Source organism: Rhinolophus hipposideros, assembly GCF_964194185.1.
Source record: "Rhinolophus hipposideros genome assembly, chromosome: 2".
Lineage (NCBI taxonomy): Eukaryota > Metazoa > Chordata > Mammalia > Chiroptera > Rhinolophidae > Rhinolophus > Rhinolophus hipposideros.
In genome coordinates, this window is record NC_138048.1 from 94997669 (window position 1) to 95017160 (window position 19492).

Genomic DNA, 19492 nt, shown 5'->3' on the forward strand with positions numbered 1-19492 from the left:
TCCTCCTACATTTTCACATCCATGAGGATCAGCCATCCTGTGTGTTCTCATCGTACAATCCACTGAGCCTAGTAAATGGCTTAAACCAACATTAAAAGCTAATGTTGAAAAGTGGACATTGATTATTGTGTAAACAGCTGTCTTGATGGAAATCACAAGAATGTCAACCCCACTGCAGATTATTAGATGTTGTAATTTGCATTCACATGCCTTTTAGATTTCAAAAGGAAAAGTCCTGAAAAATGTCTTTCCCTGCTAGGAAAATTGAAGCTAACAAGTTCATTTGGCCAGATCTATCACAGATGGCCCTATATGGCATATGAAAAACACCCTGGGAAAGGATTCCATAGGTATTTAAAAACTGCCTCAAAGTGTGCATTTACTTACATGTATATCTACTTACACAAGCACTTATGTGCTAAATTGAATAAGAAATTGTTACTAAGTAGGGAATGATAAACCATCTATCATGTACCGTATCTTTTTCTTAAAGACTATGTGATACAATGGATTGTGAATTCTGAGCATTCGATTCAGAATAATCTCAGTTTTAAAAGTAAGTTAAAGAAATGCAGAACCTCAAACACACTATGTTAAGTGAAAGAAGACAGACACCAAAACACCACATATGACCTCACTTATATTAAATGTCTAGAAAAGGCAAATCTGTAGTGACATAAAGTAGATAGTTGTTGCTTGGGGCTGGTGGTGAGAACAAGGATTAACGGTGAATGGGTTGTGTTATTGGGATGACGAAAATGTTCTAGGACTGGATTATGGTGATGGCTGCACAATTTGGTAAATTTATTAAAGCTACTGAATTACACGCTTATACACTTAAAATAAGTGAACTTTATATGTAAATTGTACATCAATAAAGTTGTAAAAATGCAATGAAGAGAAGATACCGCAGTGATCATTAGGTATCTCAAGGCAGAGAAAGCATCCCATTTTAAGCTCCAGTTTAACAACAGAGCTGCAATAATTTTACTGTAATAAAAAGTGAAAGAAAGACCTACACTGTTAGAACATTTGTGAGTAGACTTTAAAAGTATTTGTAGTACACTGAAATTCACCAAATGCCTCCATATTCATTCAATCTAATCCTAGGACTATCTTTTTCTTTCCCTGTAAAACATACAAATACCCTTTAAGAAAGTCCACCCAGGAATTCACTAGTTGTTACCATAACACTTGGTTGTAAAGTGTAAACTCAAATGCTTGCCTTCGTTTCATTGAGAAAAAAGGGAAGTCTTTAAGTTCATTCAGTTCACAACATTCCCACGGGGAGCATTCATTAAACAGAAAAAGAAAGTTTAAGGTATTAACACTACATCTACCTCTCGAAGAAGGCACTGTCACTTCCCCCAATAAAATAAAGGCAATACAAATCGACCAAGTTAAATCTTACAGCAAAAAAATAATGTGATACTCATCAAATATCCGTCTTCTTTAATGAAATCTAATTGCAACTACGTCCTCAACTAAGACTTAATTAAACTTTCTCTAAGGCACAATACTAACTAAAATCCAGTCCTTGCCCTCCAGGAACTCATAGCGTACGTGGTGGAAGAGGCAACAGGCGATGGAGTGTAAGACAGCCCCACCGCCAGGGGAATGACAACCCAGGTCACCTACCTAATTCAGCCTTTGTCAAAGGACGGGACACCTGGTTTGGTGGCGCGTAGCAGAACAAGTTGCCATTTGCTAAGCAGCCCGCACAAGGTACAGAACAGGACTTCACATCGTGTGAAATGAATTGTTGGACTGCTTGTTAACCAAAGAATTCAACAAGCATTAAGAATTGTTTTGAATTTTATTTTTGGTTGGGAAGGCAGTGGTGGTGGGCTAGATAGAAACTTCAAACTCTGCTATGATGGTTTCGTTTCCCCTGAGAAAGACGATCCCAGCCCACAGTGGGTTACCTCGGACCACCTCTTCCACAGACTCTGTGGTGGTGGTGGTGGTGGTGGCAATGCTGGTGGTTCGCTCCGTGGCCTCTTCATAGGGTTCCTCAGCCTCTTCCTCTACCTCCTCACCATCCTCGTCATCCTCATCATCCTCAGCTTCTTCTTCCTCCCCGTCAGTCACTTCTTCCTCCTCCGCTACCTCCACGACTTTGTCTTCACTGGAGCAGGAAAGAGAAGTAACAGTAATAGTCATTTCAACCAATTTCAGGAAAGGAGAAAAAAGCAACCATAAGGAATTTTGAACGAGAACGTGGAAATCTGAATGGGAACATGGCACTGAATTGAACACACACCCAAGCCGTGAAAAGCCAGTGGGTCAGAGTATGATCCCAGCTCAGTTGGTCCGCAACTTTCTACCCTTGTGCACAGCTCTTCTTAGTTTATACAGTTGCAAAAAGAGGATACCATGATTCCAAGTATATAACATTCTGGAAAAAGTCAAAATTATGCAAATCGTAAAAAGTTCAGTGGTTGCTAGGGGTTCAGGGTGAGAAGGGACAGATGAAGAGGCAAACCTCAGGGGATTTTTTTAGGGCAGTAAAGTTACTCTGTAAAACACTGGAACTGTGGATACACAACATTATACATTTGTCAAAACCAATAGAACACACAACAAAGTGAACTCTAACAAAAACTATGAACTTTAGTTAGTGTATCAATTGGGTCAAATGTACCATACTAGTGCAAAATGTTAACAACAGAGGAAATGGAGGGTGGGGGCCATAGAAGATGGGGTAGTGGGGAGGTCTCTGTACTTCTTGCTCAAATTGTCTATAAAGCGAAAACTTCTGTCAAAAGTAAAGTCTATTAAATAGGGGAAATGGGGGACAACAATACAAGTTGGAGCTTACTGTATTACAGGGATGACCTCTCATAATGTACATGAAAATACCATGAAGCATCTGCATAGTAAATACTCAAGAAGAGTAGGTGGAAATTGGTTCAGATGTTGCTATTGAAAGTTTAAACTGGAAACGGAGGGGGAAGAAGAAACTGGCTTAAATAAAACTGTAGTACCCAGTGGTCAGTGATGCCTACTAAAACCATAGTTCTGTGGGTCTTACCAGTTGTGTAAGTTTTGCAGAATATCAGGTATTTCAGTGGTTCTTAAATTTCACAGTATCAGAATCACCTGGAAAGCTTATTAAAACAGAGATTGCTCGGCACCAGGCCCAGAGTTTCTGACTTGGTGGGTCTGGGATGGGACCTGAGGATTTGCATTTCTACAAGTTCCCAAACAATGCTGATGCTGGTGGTCAGGGAACAATATTCAGAGAACCAGTTAAACACTATGCAATGCTCAGACTACTGGTAACAGATAGCCAGTAAGGCACAGTGTAACTGGAGAGGGGGATCAGAAAAAGGGACGCACGGTGGTAAAAAAATCGGCAAATTTGGATGGGAAAAAAAGGGCATGTCTGGAACTTAAGAACGTTCTAGTAAAATATCCCTTATGACAATTATGTACCTGCCAGTACAGACGTCACCGAGGGCATTTGAAAAATGATAAATGAAAACTGGAAAAGTGTTAAGTCATGAAAGTATATCCCATTCCACTATATTACAGGGATGACCTCTCACAATGGTCATCTGGCCAGGATGACCTCTCCTGGCCAGACAGGAGAAATAGATGATTCTTACTTGATTGGATGACAAAACCAAGACAGGAAAAAGAGCTAGATGTGGAAGAATATTTCAACATATCAGGAGTATCTGCTCTGGCAGATGCAAGAAGCACCATAGCAATAGGACTGAACGCAGTGGTTTGACATTTACGTTTGTCCTGAAAAAAGAGACAGCACAGGAGTACTCCTCCCCAATGCTGATTCTTGCCCACCAGAGGCTTATTGAGGAAGAAGGGAGGGGAACCTGGAGAGCTTGTGTCAGACACAACCTCCATGGAATGCTGGTGTGAGTTAGGCAGGGTCTAGGAAATCGGATTTGTAACCTATGAGGGAAACAGGCAGATTTCCATCATCTAGGAAGACAGAAAAGAAGATGGCAAAAGGCTTTCAAAAACTGACCGTCCCACAGCACAGCCACAACTAACTTTGCTGAGGGCGAAAAAGGGAAAGATATTTGGCGAGATGCATACAGCACAAGACACAATTTCCTTGTTAACTCAGAATTGAAAGAACTTGAATATATGAAGGATCTATAAATATATGAGAGATATGTATGACCCCCAGTGGAAAGCCTTCAGATTCCGATTCAATATGATGCAAGGGATAATGAGTGAAAACACACAAAGAGGGTGAAGCACGTGGCTCAAGAAAAGAAAAAGGAGAAACGTATTAAACAAAAACATTGAGAATAATTAATTATTGGTGTGTTAATAAATGAAGAGTTAATACAGAAAACCTTATTTGGTTATTTTAACATTTTCGACACCACAGAAATCTATTCTCTTTCCCGACTATGTTTGAAAGCTGATTTCCACAAGAAGTAGGTAAGAAGAAGAGGAAGAGAAAAACGTTGGTATTGATAATCAGATGGTAGGTATAGCCTTCATCTGCTCAGAGATAACTGGGGTACAAGCATTGATTTCTTGATTGCCTGAATTCTTGCACCAAAATCGACCACCTGAGTCAACATCGCAAAAGAATCCTAAACTTAACAGGTGCTCTGATGCCCCAAATTTTGCCCAGTATGCTTCTGTCTCATTTTTCTATAGAGTCTCAATGTCATACCACTTGTGAAAAAAATAAAGATGACTCGATGTATGTCATCAGACAATTTATTGTGTGCGAGCTCTCTTCTGTAGTCAATAAAATCATAGGTACCGATGCTATTTAGTTCTCTAAGTTAAGTGGAAAATTCAGATAAAACCAGGGAGAAAAATCAAATCAAAGGAGTATTCTCCTGAAACCATGAACGTGCATGCTGTCACGAGGCATGTATGGAGTGACAGGATCCAAGTACGTGATCCAGGGTTCAGACAGCATTGTGCTTCCAGGTGGGGCAGTGCAAACACGACCCTGGGTACCCCCAGGAACTTCCCTACACCTCCTGTTATGACTAGAATGTTGCACTTACAGCTCCAAACAGAAAATGTGCTTCCAAAAACAGCTGTGTTTAAAGTCATCTGCATTCTGGTATGCGTCTAGCCACGAACAAGAGCAAAATAGTTTTACGCCCGTCATCCATCACTACATCTGTCTGAGCAATTTACTGGCATAATAACAAGGAACAGAGACACATAATAGTTCAGCTGGAGGAGGAATTAAATTACTAGGCCTAAGAGAACTCGGGTCCTGATTACCATAGCTTTGATTTCGAGAATTAAATTTAAATGTCCATGAATCCAATTATTTATGTGAACACTATTAAAACAGTAGCAGACAGTTGTTTTAATGATGTTGCCTCTTCCTAAAGAATGCCAAACATGCCAACATTACAACTTCCAATATCAGTTTTCATAAACAGCAGGAAAGACAGAAAGGGGGAAAATTACTTTTCCACCTCTGCTTCAGTTCCTGGCAAGTTTTGTTCTGTGACATGACTAAGGTGACCAGGTTTTGCAAAGCGGATCACAGGGAAAGAAGACGCAAGCAGGGGCCAGTTTAGGGAAGTGTCATAAGCATCATAAAGTGATTTCCTTATAAAAATAAACAATCAAACAACTCACAACAAAATAATACCTTGGGAACATGGTAAAATATTCATGTCACCTTCACACATTTTAGCGTCTGTCAATTTATGGTAGATGGACTTCACAGCTTTTAAATTCCACTCATGAGCAACACTTCTAAAGAATGAGGGAACTATCTGAAAATGCTGAGCACCTCAGAAGTATGTGAATTTAATAAGGAGGTTAAAGGGTCAAAGGGACATTACTATGAGGAAATAAATCACTGCTGATAACATTTTGTGTCAGCATGCAAGACTTTAGGAGGTGAAGGATATACTAGCTCATGAAGGTGATTCTCCTTGTATTTCTAAATAAAATCTGACCTGGATAGAATTCACTTGCATTGGCCTTCCCTGACATTCTCTTTAGATAGTGAAACATTTTGATTCACGTACCAGTGTTAACTGCTTTTGTTTTAAGTCATGCAAAACAATTCACCATTTGCATTCTCTAAACAAGCTGTCTCCTTCCATAGTCTCTCTTAAGACTGATTTTTTTCTTACCCTTTGTAGGACAAAGGAGAGGAAATGGCAGAGAGAAAGCTGATTCCCATGGTTTATGTGAATTGGACAATCAGGAGACCTGAACTACTGCAGTGATGAGGGGCGAGTGAAAACAGAACAGCTGTGAGTTCCCAAAAGGCTACAAACAACCAGGGGAAACCAGAGGGGCAAGTGTCAGCAGGAAGATGCTCAGACACTTATGTGCTGATCTAGAAAGGGGAAGAAAGAGTCACCCAGAGTTGGGAATAGTGAGAGAAAATAAAAGAAATAAAAAAAAAAAAAAAAAAAGAAAAAAACCAGGAAAGAAAGGCAGACAGTTCTTCCCCTCTGTGTCCCAGCTTACAGTTGCCAGTTTAACATAGAGGGTACAATGACTGGGTAAGACAGTGTGTCCCAGAGCAAAACAATGTTTGGAATTACTGCTGTTAAATGAAGAAACTAGAAGTTGCCAGAAAAATGAGAGAAAATATATAAGAAGCTTATTTGCTGTGATTCCAAATAAACGTTTCAAGATGAGGAGAGCTAAGGAAAACAAAACAAAACAAAACAGAACCCACCATCTGATTCTATTTATATCACCTATGCAAATGTATTCCTCAGCACTGACAAAACTCAGGGGTGTTCCACTATGGCAAGTGGGGAAGGTTAGTGACGGAGGGAAAGGGTAGGGCAGTCTGGGGGCTGGCAAGGCTGTGTTTCAGCCTGATTGTCAGCTATCTGGCTGTGTTCCATTTTGAAAATTCATCCAGCTGTACACCTGTGTAGGGGTTCAGAACGAGTCACCCCAAGATGTGTCTCTGTGGTATGTGGATTGTTTTGAGCTAAAGGCAATTGAGACCCTGCAGCTCAAGAGAAACACCCGCTCCCTTTTCCTCCACCCACCATGGTAAGAGCACCAAAAATGACTTTTTACACATCCCTAGGGCAGGGCAAAGTTCTAATTAGTGAACATCTGTTATCTGTTCTTCTTATTGTCCTGCGATGACCTCCCCCACCTCTGAAGCCCCAAGGTGACACTAAGCTCAGAATGTCATATATACCCATTTTCCTTTTCTGTCATGAATGTGGAGCCTCTGACTCTCTCAAATATTATAAGTGGGGTTTCCATGCCTACCTGTGTTACATTTAGTTATTTTCTCTTGTTAATCTGTCTCGTCTATTTGGTCATTAGATCAGCCGAAAGAACCTTGAAGAGAGAGCGAAGTTTCTTCCTCCCCCACACCTGTGATATGTACATTTCTGTTCATGTACCTTACACAGTTCAGTAAAAAGGACTGAAAGGGAGAGTAGACTGCTGGTATAATGTCTCACTTCTCTGAAACATGCTAATAAACGCTCGAGAGTAAGACCTCTTTCAGTTGATAAAATTGTATTTTCAGGGCCTCCAAATCTGAAAAAAATATACCTCTTCTCCAAACTCTCCATTCCATAAGGACACAAAGATGAGGGGCTTGAGGGAAAAAATGATTATGAAGTGTGTTTGTGTGTGTACTGATATTTTAATCTACAGCTCTTTCAGTCATGGCCTCACTAATTATGGTTAGTTAAGTAACTGATTTTCTAAATTAATTCAATCATTAATTCAGATATTCTGTAAATGAATTTTTATGCTCAATCATGATATGTTTTGATGATTACTAAAAAAGAAGTTATCTACTTTTAATGTTGTAGTATTAGAATCTGTTAACTATAGTAAAACTGATCCTCATAGCTTTCTCTTTTGCAGTCTACTGAGTTTCAGTATAGTTGTTTTGACAATTCTTAGGTAGTGGGTATTATTATTATCATCATCTAAATGTAAAATTTAAACTTTATTATAGAGAAATCATAGATCCTAAAACATTAAGTGAGGATTCTAACTTGGAAATCCTGAGAGAGAGGGAATAGTGCCTCTCAGGTCCCTTCCAACTCTGAAATTCGTAGAGGTGCCTAGATTCCAGAATTTTGGACTTGTACTTGCATTCTGAGCTTGGCCATGACAGTTACATTGCCTGCTTACCTCCCAGAAAGGCTCTCCACTGAGCAAAAACTGCTCAGTTTGCAGTAAAATACAAGGCAGAGTGTCTTATTGTTTGAACTATAAGAATGACAGGATCCACAGGCACCAGTACCTTTATTCCCCATAATCACTCTTTCTTGGTCATGTTTTATTGGCCTTCATTTAACTTGTGTATCCAGCCAGGAATGGGAACAGTCTTTAATAGCAGCCAACATCAGCTCATCTGTGGCCCAAGCTAGCAAGGGCAGGCTGAGGTCAAACCATGGATTTTGGAGCCTCCATGCCTACCACCTTTGGTAGTAGGTATTAATTTTTCAGTTAAAGGATCTCTAAGAATTTGATTAACTTTCTCTTCTGACAGATATCCTATAGCAGAAATTGTCCATAAGCTACCCCAAAGCCATTCCCAACTCCCCATCCCTTCCTTGACCAGAGAAAGAAAGAAGCCCTATTCTGTGTCATGACTCCTTTGCAGCTAGTGAAGGTCATGTGAACGACACATTTCCAATAATCAGAAGTCCAGAGGACACCTGCTTGTTATTCCAGGGCGTCTTCTAAGGAATGTGTTTACTTTACGGATGAGAAAGTTTATATTCAGTGGTCAGAGAACTTTAGTTCATTTTATTTTCTTGCTACCTGGAAGGGCAATAGCCATCTCTCAATATTGAGATTATAAACTTTAAACAGCAGAAGCTGATAAGGATGGCACGGTGAGGTGGCATCTTTTCATCTCTACACCATCCTAGGGCTCCCTACCACCAATGGTGGATATTCTGTCATTTGTAGCTAAAGGCATTCCTTGCAGTTTACAAACCAAACTTGGGCCTGGGTTACAGGCTCCTACTTTAGAATGGTAAGGACAAAACTGTGACAGTGAAAATTCATGACTCAGGCAAGTAAGGGTGAGCTATAGATCACAATCTTAATCTAAAATTAAGATGTATCTTAATTCTTATACATTTAATCAATGCCTATCCTGAGGGGGAAAATCTACACTAATTACTGTATGAGTAACAGACATACTGTATACTAAAAGCTTTAGAAAATCAAAGGAGAAAGTGATTCTGGCGAGCTAGAGGTGTCTGAGCTGGAAGGATGTGAAACATGGGTGTGAGGATGAGGCAGACATATCCATATAATACAAAATCAGGAATAACAAGTGCATAAGCTTGACTCCACGAAAATTTCACACAGGCACTGAGTTTTAACAGTGAGGTAGACTAAATTGCAGAGGCCAGGTATTCAGATATTTTTTCTTTAGTCAATGGATAGTTATATATTTGAGTTGAAAGGATATACAACGATTGATAACGGGCAAAACATGGTAATTCCCTCCTTTATCAAACCATTCTATTTATCTAACCATTCTATTAAGTGCTTCTCTATACCATATACCAGTCAGTCAATTAACAGGTGCCACAGTAGGCACTAGGGTAGACAAGTGAGCATGACAAAGTGTCTGATCTTTTTAAACATACATTTTAGTGAGGAAGGCACAATAGGCGCAAATACGAAAGAAAATAGATGTGTGTGTGGGACAGAGGTAGCATTTCAAATAGGGTGGACAGGGAAGGCCACTTAGAAGGGGACATGTGAACTGAAACATGAAATCCTGCAAGTCTGTGTGGGTGGATGGTTAAAGCAGGAGTAAGAGCAAATGCAAAGGCCCTGGCATAAGGACAAGACAAGCTTAGCAAGACCAAGATAAAAACCACGACAAAGAGCCAGTAAGCTTAGGAGGGAGCGAATAAGGGGGACAAGTTAAGGTGGCGGAGGCAGGCAGGGCATACATGTTTACATAATGTGCCACAGGAATCACTCAATCAGACTTAACGTGTAAATTGTTAGGTGTGGTTGTGGTTGCTGAATGAAGAGTGGACCCTAGGGAGACAAGAGTGGAAGCTGGGAAGCTCGTTAGGGACATTGTGCCAGCAGCTAGAGACACCGTAGGGAGTGAGGGTAGTTCAGGAGGCTAACAGCCAAAAAGACAGTGACATCATCACCCACATACATGTAAAATTACGACCATGATAACAATTATCAATTGCTAGGAGATAAGAATGAGATCTGACCAGATCTGGGGTGTACGGTGAAGCATCTATGAGGAAGTAAGGGACGACAGTGCTGTAACCTTAAAGAGGCCCAAAGGTAATGAAGTCTGGGAGCTGAAGACAGCTCTGCACCAAGCTGAGCAGAGAGAACACGTGCAAAGGTCCTGTGGCAGGAGGGAGGAAAACCCAAGTATCTGAAATGGATTCAGCTGACAAGAACACAAAGAGTGCTCAACGAAGGTTAAATGAGCAACGGCATTGACGAGGCGTGGCAAGCTATGGCCTCTGATTCGTGTTTGTAAATCCCGTGACCTAAGGGTGGTTTTTATATTTTTAAAAAATTGTAAAAAGAAAAGATTTCACAGAAATGGCATGTGGACCACAGAACCTAAAATGTTTACTATCTGGTCCTTTACAGAAAATTCGCTGACCCCTGGCAAAGAGGACGGACTATGGGGTAGGGTAGTTATGGGAAGAGTGTGAGACTGTGCTTTGTTCTGATTTGAAATAAAAAAGATACAACAAAACCAAGTGAAAGGCCTCTAGGCTGCCCACATTCTCAAATTCTAGAGCAGAAACAACAGTGATCCCTGCCTCTTGCCTCTGTCAGAGCCAGTAGAATGCAGGGTCCGAGGAGGCGGGGTTCCTACAACATGGTGGAGTGGTTAGAAGTATGAACTCTGGGGCCACACTGCCTGGATTTGAATCCTAGCTCCTTGACATTGTGCAAGTTACTTAACCTCTCTGTGCCTCTCTGTAAATGAAGAGGCACCTTCATTTACAGTGGTGTGATGAGGGAGAAAAGGGTTTATATTTGTAATGCGCTTAGAACAGTACCTGACACACAGTAAGTACCATGTAAGAGAGAAAACAAAGGCCACACACATAGTACTTGGTACGACACCTGACAGAATATGCTCAAAAAGAGCGTTAAATAAATGAATGGCATCATGACTATATACTATTAAACTATTCCTCCAGAACACTCCAAATTGATGTATTCTATGACAATTACATACAGTCTGGTTTTCTTCATTAGAAAACATGAAAAATTCAGATTGTAGGTAGCCCTAGGAAAGATCTTAAGACAATATAAAATTCCTTCATCTCTAAAGTAAAACCAAACAAAAAAACAGAACGGTATTATAGATTATATTTTCAGAATCCTTGTATCACAGGGCACAATATGTTAACAGAATATTAACAGATATTAACAGAACACTACAGAATCCAGTATTAATTTCATCTGTGCATTGGTTGCTAAGATTCTTGCCCATTCCAAGAATCAAATTAATTGTATTCACTAAAAAGTGCTAGGCATGAAAAAAACTTAAAAAAGATTATAAAACTGACAGTTTAGTATAAAATGAACTTCCCTTCACAACAACTTGTAAACAAACTCTGCTCTGTTTAATTGAGTGAACTTCTAAAGTATAGGAGTGACATAAAAAAAGGTAAGAGAAGCATCACCAAGCTTTTGTGTAAACCTGTAGTACGTGGACAGAACATCTGAAAAATAATTTCTCTTTTCTCCACGATGTGAGTACATGCTTATAGGTAGAAGAATATTCCAACAAATAGAGAAAAACATTGGAAATATAAATAATATCAAAGCATGGGTCAGTTTATAGGAAAACTGGCACAACTTCTTCAGCACACCGGTGTTGGGATATAAAAAGGTCTGTTCTGAATCTTAAGCTTTAAGGATGATACGTAGAGTCCGGTGGGAAAAAACAAGCCATGAAGGTCATTTCTGGAGCTCAGGGAAAATCTGACTATGAATCCAGTATCTGCTACTGAAAAAAATACTGTTAATTTTATGGGTGAGATGGTGTCACTTGAGCTTTACAGAAAAACGTCCTTAGGTGTTAGAGATAGAAACTAAAGTACTTAGTATACTTTCTTTCTAAACTTTACTTTAAATCATAAGAAGTTTATTGAAAGGAGGAAAAAGATATTCTGGCAAGACTTAAGAAATACTGTGTGTGGAATATAATTATAGTAAAAAGTTAAATTGCTTTTTTTAAAGACTATCTTGGAAGCAAGAAAAGCCATATATAATCCAAAGCAGGTTCTTTCCCTGACAGCTTTATGGACCATCTAGGATTAAGGAGAAGCACCAAAATAAAAAGTTTCAGAGTCACTTTAAACTCTTGATACATGAAATAAAATCTTGCTGCATCAGATGCTATGTCAGAAAACTATGAATGAGCGAATTCCTCATATCTAAAGATTTGACTGTTGCTACCGTGTTTTCCCGAAAATAAGACCTAGCTGGACCATCAGCTCTAATGCGTCTTTTGGAGCATAAATTAATATAAGACCCGGTTTATTTAATGTAATGTAATGTAATACTGGTTATAATGTAATATAACATAATATCAGGTCTTATATTAATTTTTGCTCCAAAAGACGCATTAGAACTGATGACCCAGCTAAGTCTTATTTTGGGGGAAACACGTAAATACAGGTGATCTGTATACATGTTGGAGGGAGAGTTGAAAATATATGATTTTTAGCCACTTAACATATTTGAATGTGTTCTGGGTTTCAGAGAGTCTGTTCTACACACTAAAGTTTTTGCTGGGAATAAAACAAAAAATTCCCTGCCCTCTTGGTACTTATATTCTATTAGAAGGAAGGGGCAGAGATAATAAGAAACCAAAGCAAAGACATTATACTATCACATTACGTGCGACAAATGCCATGGAGAAAACGAATGCAGGAAAGCTAGGTAAGGCAAAATAAGTTACGCTGGAGGGGGGGAGTTGGAGAACTGTTATAATTTTTAAAAAGAGTGTAAGATAAGATGCCCTGAAAAAGGAAATTTCAGCAAAAGCTTTGTGCCTAACATCTTTCCCACTGTGTCTATACACATGGTGGCACCTTACGGACACTGTAGAGATATCTGGTCTCAGGTAGTGCCCCATTCGCAGGAAGAAATAAATACAAATGCCCCCATCCTCAGGTGGTTCCAAGTACCATTTATCCCTAAAGGCAAACAAGCCATAGGCTCCCTTGCCTCTTTGTGCTGAGAGCTTGAAATAAGTATTTTTCAATTGCATGGTAAAGGTTAAGACATAAGCAGGGGAAGGACAAATGCGAACAGTCTTGAGTTAGCCACAATATTTTGGGAAAGCATGTTTGGAGAGGAGAGGTGAAACTTTCAGTTCATTTTCCTTCAGTGAACTAAACGTTTCCCTCTTCCAATATGCCTACTTCCTTGCCTTGGTAAGTATATTTTTATAAAAGCATCGGTAGTTGACTCCTGAGAAATCTGTAGAGTCAAATATCATGTATGGACACTCCTTGTACAATATGACAAATGTAGAAGGAAATAACAATAAAGTACATGATTTTTTTTAGGCCAAACGGCTGGTAACAGCTGTTTCTGTGAATTCTTTTCCTTTTCTCAAGATAAAAATGACACTGCGATATACTGCAGTTAACTGGATGTTCTAGCTTTCTGGGTCCTAGAGAGGGGGTTACGGTGTGGTATTTAAAGGCACATTTTCAGAAGACACCTATCATCTCTGATGTGACTGGGCAAGTGACTTCCTCTGCTGTGACTTAGTTTCTTCATCTTTAAAATGGGATGATAACATTACCTACCTCAGTAGAGGCTGTGTCAATGTGTGTCAAGCACAAGTTAAGAGCTAAATACTGTACCTATTTGCTATTAGACTATGGCTTAATTTATAACATAAATGTTTTCTTTTTCCTTTTCAATGTCATTAGGTTTTGAAAATTGTATAAGTATCATTTGCTTTTCATATACAATGTTTCCCTTGGAGTTTATTATTTCAGAAAAACAAATCTACGAAGAACTACTGTTTCTTAGCACTATGCCTAGCAAAATTCTAGTCGCTGACCACAGACTCAGAGTCCTGCAGAAACGAACATGTAAACACACATAAAGTGGGATTGTGAGAGAGATACGCACATTAACGGTAAAGGATTAAAAAAAGGAAGTCTGCTAAGAGAGCCTGGGAGGGACCGGCCGAGGAGCTAACAGGTAAACTGGAAACTGACGAATGAATAAAGCGTCCCTGGAGAAACAGGGCACAGCACCTATGAAAACATGAAGTGTCTGCAGGATCTGCAAATAGCTCCATATGGCTAGAGGTGGGGCACCGGGAAGTGAGTAGACTGTGGCCATGGACATATTGTAAGGGCTCAGTTTATCCTTCATCTACTAGTGACTCAGAACCTACCAGTAAAGCTCGAAGCAGAGGAGTGGCACGATCAGTTGTATTTCAACAAGTATGAGCTGGCAGAAGCAGGACAGATAGGTGGGGGAGTGACAGGTGGGAGGGGCAGAAGGCTCTCCAGAAGCCTGGCCAAGGAGCATGAGGGAAGGGAGCGCTCTGAGAAAATTAAATGACAGAACTGGTGACAGTCTGGATGAAAGGGGTTAGTGACAGGAGGAAGCTGATGTTTTGAGATGGGGTGGCGAATGGTTACTAATGGTAACAGAGGATACAGCAGGAAGAACGGATGGTGAGGAATGGAGTTAAGGGCTTCAGCTCCAACAGATTTCAGATGTTGTTAAGATACTGCTAGAGAGGCCTCCAGCTCACAGCTGGAAATGAAGGACTAGATATTTGGGCCACACATACACAGATCTGGGAGGCACTGTTTTTCTATTTCCATTAAGTAAACAGCACTGCACATTTTTGCTGTTGTTTTTCAAAACTGAAGAGCTACAGTTCTTGAAAGACCACAGACAATGGGCCAGATGAGCCACTCACTTTCTGCATTGCTAATACGTACCATTATGAAACCATATGTAGCTAGAAACAGAATCCAGCCTCCTGAAGGTTAGTTATGCCATTCCTCCCTGCTTCCCCTTTTCCTCCATAAGTACAATTCAGGCTCATTTCCAAATTCAGAGTTTGATGTAAAAAATTCCCCGAGTAGATATTTTCTAGTATCGACTAGAGTGTAATCGGGAACATTCTACTATATTTAAAATAACAGTATAAGAAAAGTCATTCAACATATGTTAGTGGGTATCGACTATGCAGCAGACATTGTGCTAGATCTGAGGCTTTAAATCAGGAAAGGATGAGGCCCTGCCCTCAGGGAGCTTACATCCTTTTGGGGGAGAGAAATAAGGTAAGCAAAGAAAATACTAGAAGGACTAGTTTCAGGACCAACTAAATAGGCTGCTAAAATTGAGAATATTAGGAGGAGGCTAATTCTTTTTGAAAAGAATCATCAAGGGGAATTCATTTTGAGAATTTAACAGCAAAGGTGAGGGTGAATATGGAAAAAAAAAACAAAAACAAACAAACAAACAAAAAAATCCAAAATGCACCAGATGCTGGGGAAAACAGTTATAGCGAGAGATTCATCAGTCTCGGGGTGTGGAACGCTTGTATGGTATGGAAGTTACTTGAGGGATGGGGGGAACAGGTGACTGGAAAGGTAGAGAGGAGCTGGGTCAAATCCATTAATATCGTTAAACAGAAAACCACAGGCCCCAAAGACAAGTCACTTGTGCTAAAGCCTATGACAAGAAACCTAGGCTTACTACCTGACCCAAATGCAATTTCAACCTTCTCCAGGGGTGTAATCTTAGGTCAGCCTGAAATTTCCTGGTCTGTACCAATGAGGTTATCTGTCCAACAGGCCCTCTCCATCCTCCACTAGTGTCCCCATCCCCCTAAGGAAGCTGAGGAGATCTTTGTGATAAGATCCCTGTGTTCCCCTAAGGGAAGGTAACCTTGCCTGAAACAATCCTTTCTCTCCTTTTGCTAATAATTTTCTTGTCCAGCCCCATTTCTATCTGTAAAAGCCTTCCATAGTGTATAGCTTCTCAGACCACCTCTCTACTTACTAGATGGCACACTGCCTGATCCATGAATCCATCAATAAAGCCAATTAGAGCTTCACATTTACTTGACTGCATTTTTGTTCTTTAACAACACCTACACAGAATGTAGACAAGCGCCTGGAGCACAAAGCACATGTTCGATAACTGTTCCTGTTAACAACATCCCCACCCTCCCAACAAAGGGCGTCGTTGCTTTTTCTCTGTGTATTTGGTACTAGAAGCCACCAGCACATTTTAATCTGAGGAGCTCTACAATCAACTTGATGTAGATATGTTCATTCCACACACTGGCTGCTGTACAGAGAATGGCTTAAGGTGTGTATGAGGGAAAGGTCGGTGTATAGCGGAGAGACAATCACAGAAATTAGAAGGATACTGCACTAACTCCAGCAAGAAATAATGGTAGTTTAGAATAGGCTTATACAGCAGTCTCTGCTATACATTCCAAGACCCCCAGTGGATGCCTGAAACAGTGGATATTGCCAAAACCTATGTATACTATGGGTTTTTCCTATGTATACCTATCTACAATAAAGTTTAACTTGTAAGTTAGTAAGAGACTAACGACAATAATAAAACAGAACAATTATAAGAATTATAATAATGAAAAAGAACAATTATAAGAATAGATTGTAACAAAAGTTACGTGGATGTGGTCTCTCAAAATGTCTTATTGTACTCCCCTTTTTTCTTGTGATGATTTATTACTGTTTTATTATTGTTGTTTTATTATTGTTGTGAAACGGTACAATGACTACGTTATGAGATGAAGTGAGGTACTCAGAAGAGCACACAACTTAAAACTTAAGAGTTGTTTAGTTCTGGAATTTTCCATTTAACATATTTGGCCACTGTTGACCATAGGTAACTGAAACCATGGATATAGGGGGACTACTGTCCTGGAAAAGACGGAGAAAAGTGCGTGAGTCCAGAACTGGCAGGATTTGTGGAATCAGGATTTGTGACAGGATTTGTGGACAGTATGAGTCTCAGGTGCTTAGCTCTAACTCCTAAGAGGGTGTAGGGCCATTTCTGAGACAGAACAGCTTTGAAAAATCCAAGATGTGAACCAGGGAGTGTGGGAATTAAGGACTCTCTCGTGGACATGTTAGGATTCAAATGCCTATTAAATAACCAAGCAGAGTCTGGCCTGGAAAACTAACCTTGGCCTACTTGACTTAAAATTAGTATTTAAAGTCAAGGGAATAGATTACAGCAACCTGGGGCGGGGGCGGGGGGGAGTCGAATAAGGAAAATACTATAATAATCCGAAAGAGATAACCAGAGTTAGGAATTTAAGCAACAATATTAAAAACAAAACAAAACAGTGATGGCACGATAGTTGAAAACAGAAGAACAAAAAACCCCAAAGCCTTGTGCAAAGAAGGTACAGGAAAGACAGGCTGGAAATGTTACATAAGATCCAGGTCTTCTGAGAAACAGCAAAGGTAATGGGTTCTAAGGGCTTATTCACTCTCAGGTGCCGTCTATGGACATTTCTATCCTAGGAATGTTTAGCTCACTGAGCTCCAGGCCCTCTGGGCCTGTCTGTACTAGAACCTTGATTAGGCAGGTAAAGACGTTAGGAGGAAAAGCACTACCTTATTTGTTTGTCAACCAATAACAATGACAGAGCATAAGCACATTCAGTCCTATTAGAGGTCAGGGCTAAAGATCACAGATGTTCTAAACAGTACAGTATTTGAGACAGAGGTGGGGGCCATACAGAGTCTATTTACCAACGTGCACGTGGGCAGAATATTCCCAAATGGAAGTCAGAAAGGCTACCGTGTTACGAACGGTCTATGCACTGGTGCTGATAAGTGTGTTTGAGCACCGGCAGTGAGGTGTAGATGAGGCTGGACTCGAGGTGGATCAGGGACATAGAGACGCCATCAAAGGGTGGCCTCGGCATTCTGGTCCTTTATGATCGGTTCTACCCTCATTAAATTTAAATGCAACGCTGCTATCCTGGGATTCCCTTGTACACATTTTCATAAAACCAAAGTGCTTCCACATGTATACAACTCCGTGGCTCCAATTTTCCAATAATAGTAACTATAAAATTCTCCTGAGAACTCCTTGAGGCTAACCAACCAACACCCAAAAGATGTACAATCACTAAAAGGGAAACAAACGAACAGCATGTTCCAGGAGGTAAAAGATGAAAACTTTGAGATATATTCCTTTATTAGTAAAGTTGAAGATACCATAATTCTCCTACAACCGTTTCTGAAATAGACTTTGAATATAAAATGGAAGGTCTTCAAACATATAGAACTTGAAAGTAGAATGACTGTACTGGATTTGAATACCTACTGAATTTCTATTCAAAATGTCCAAAAGAGCTCACATCGATTGCACAGTAATTTTCTAATCCTGGGAAATCATATTTCCTAATATCTTTTGCTTACCTAACATAAAAAAGACTCCTACTTACTTAAATTTGTAACATAAGAATATCAACAGTTGTTTAAGATGAAAGCTTATTTTAATAACGTTCTCAACCTCATCTAGGACAGAAAGTGTTTACGGAGTCATTAGCTATTATTATTGATGATAATGATTACAAGTCCTATGACAAGGCCTTCCCTCTTAAAGACCTAATCAAGAGGGAACATGTAATGATAGCCATGATTATCTAACCAGAGATGCGAGACTCGTCATTATGCCAAAAGGAGAGCTTTTCTATCTCACCGTGGTGGTAATGGGTGGGAGAGGGACTCCACAAAGGAAACATTCAGTCCTGCTCTGGCCTGCTCTCACTTAACAATTCCAGTGTGTGCATTATAAACAAGTCCACTGTACTTTTTAGTGCAGCAGGCTTCCATTTCTATTATTTAACTTAGTTCTGAAAGTGAGTACTGCTGTAAGTTCTGCCATTTTTCCCATGTTAGAGGTAAAGAAACAGACTCAAAAAAATCTTAGGTTCAAACCATACTTGAAACCTTTGTGAAGACATTTTTTGAAGCAAGAATCATCTTATTACGAACAAGTCCTTTGTTTCCTAAAATACTTTGGGTACATCTGTTACACTAGATTCCTGTTTCTACAGAAATGTCTTTCTATACAGATAAGCACTATCATTAAATGATCATAAATGCAATACTGCACTTTCCTTTACGATGATCTCTTTTCCAATTTGGTAGCTAACGTGTTAACTTTTTTAGTGCCCAACAACATAAATCTCCTGACTAGTGGTACTGGAGCAGCTGGCAAAAAGAGGCAGTATATATCTGCCACATACTTTGATAACGCAGTAACAGCTCTTCTCATCAGACTGCCAATGGGTCCTAAGAAAACTATGGAAGACCAAATTCACCCAACAGTAAACAATGGTCTCCAATGCGAAAGAAAACTTCAATTATACGGTAGAAGGCGATACAACAGCAAATCATTTATGTAGTGTGAATTACTATGGCTCTCAATAAAATGGTGATATCCTATAAATATATTTTCAAGTAACTTCAAATACCACAGTATACTTCTGAATATCCTT

At 39.8% G+C, this 19492-nt stretch overlaps 1 protein-coding gene across 6 annotated transcripts in view; it reads right to left on the reverse strand.

Moving 5' to 3' along the window:
* The window catches only part of APP (amyloid beta precursor protein), a 251072-nt gene that overhangs the window by 108996 nt on the left and 122584 nt on the right, over window positions 1-19492 (reverse strand). For all 6 annotated transcript variants that reach the window (XM_081064208.1, XM_081064206.1, XM_081064205.1 and 3 more), the window contains exon 6: window positions 1926-2128. In XM_081064208.1, coding sequence (XP_080920334.1) covers window positions 1926-2128 — 203 coding nt within the window. The remainder of the gene's footprint in view (window positions 1-1925; window positions 2129-19492) is intronic.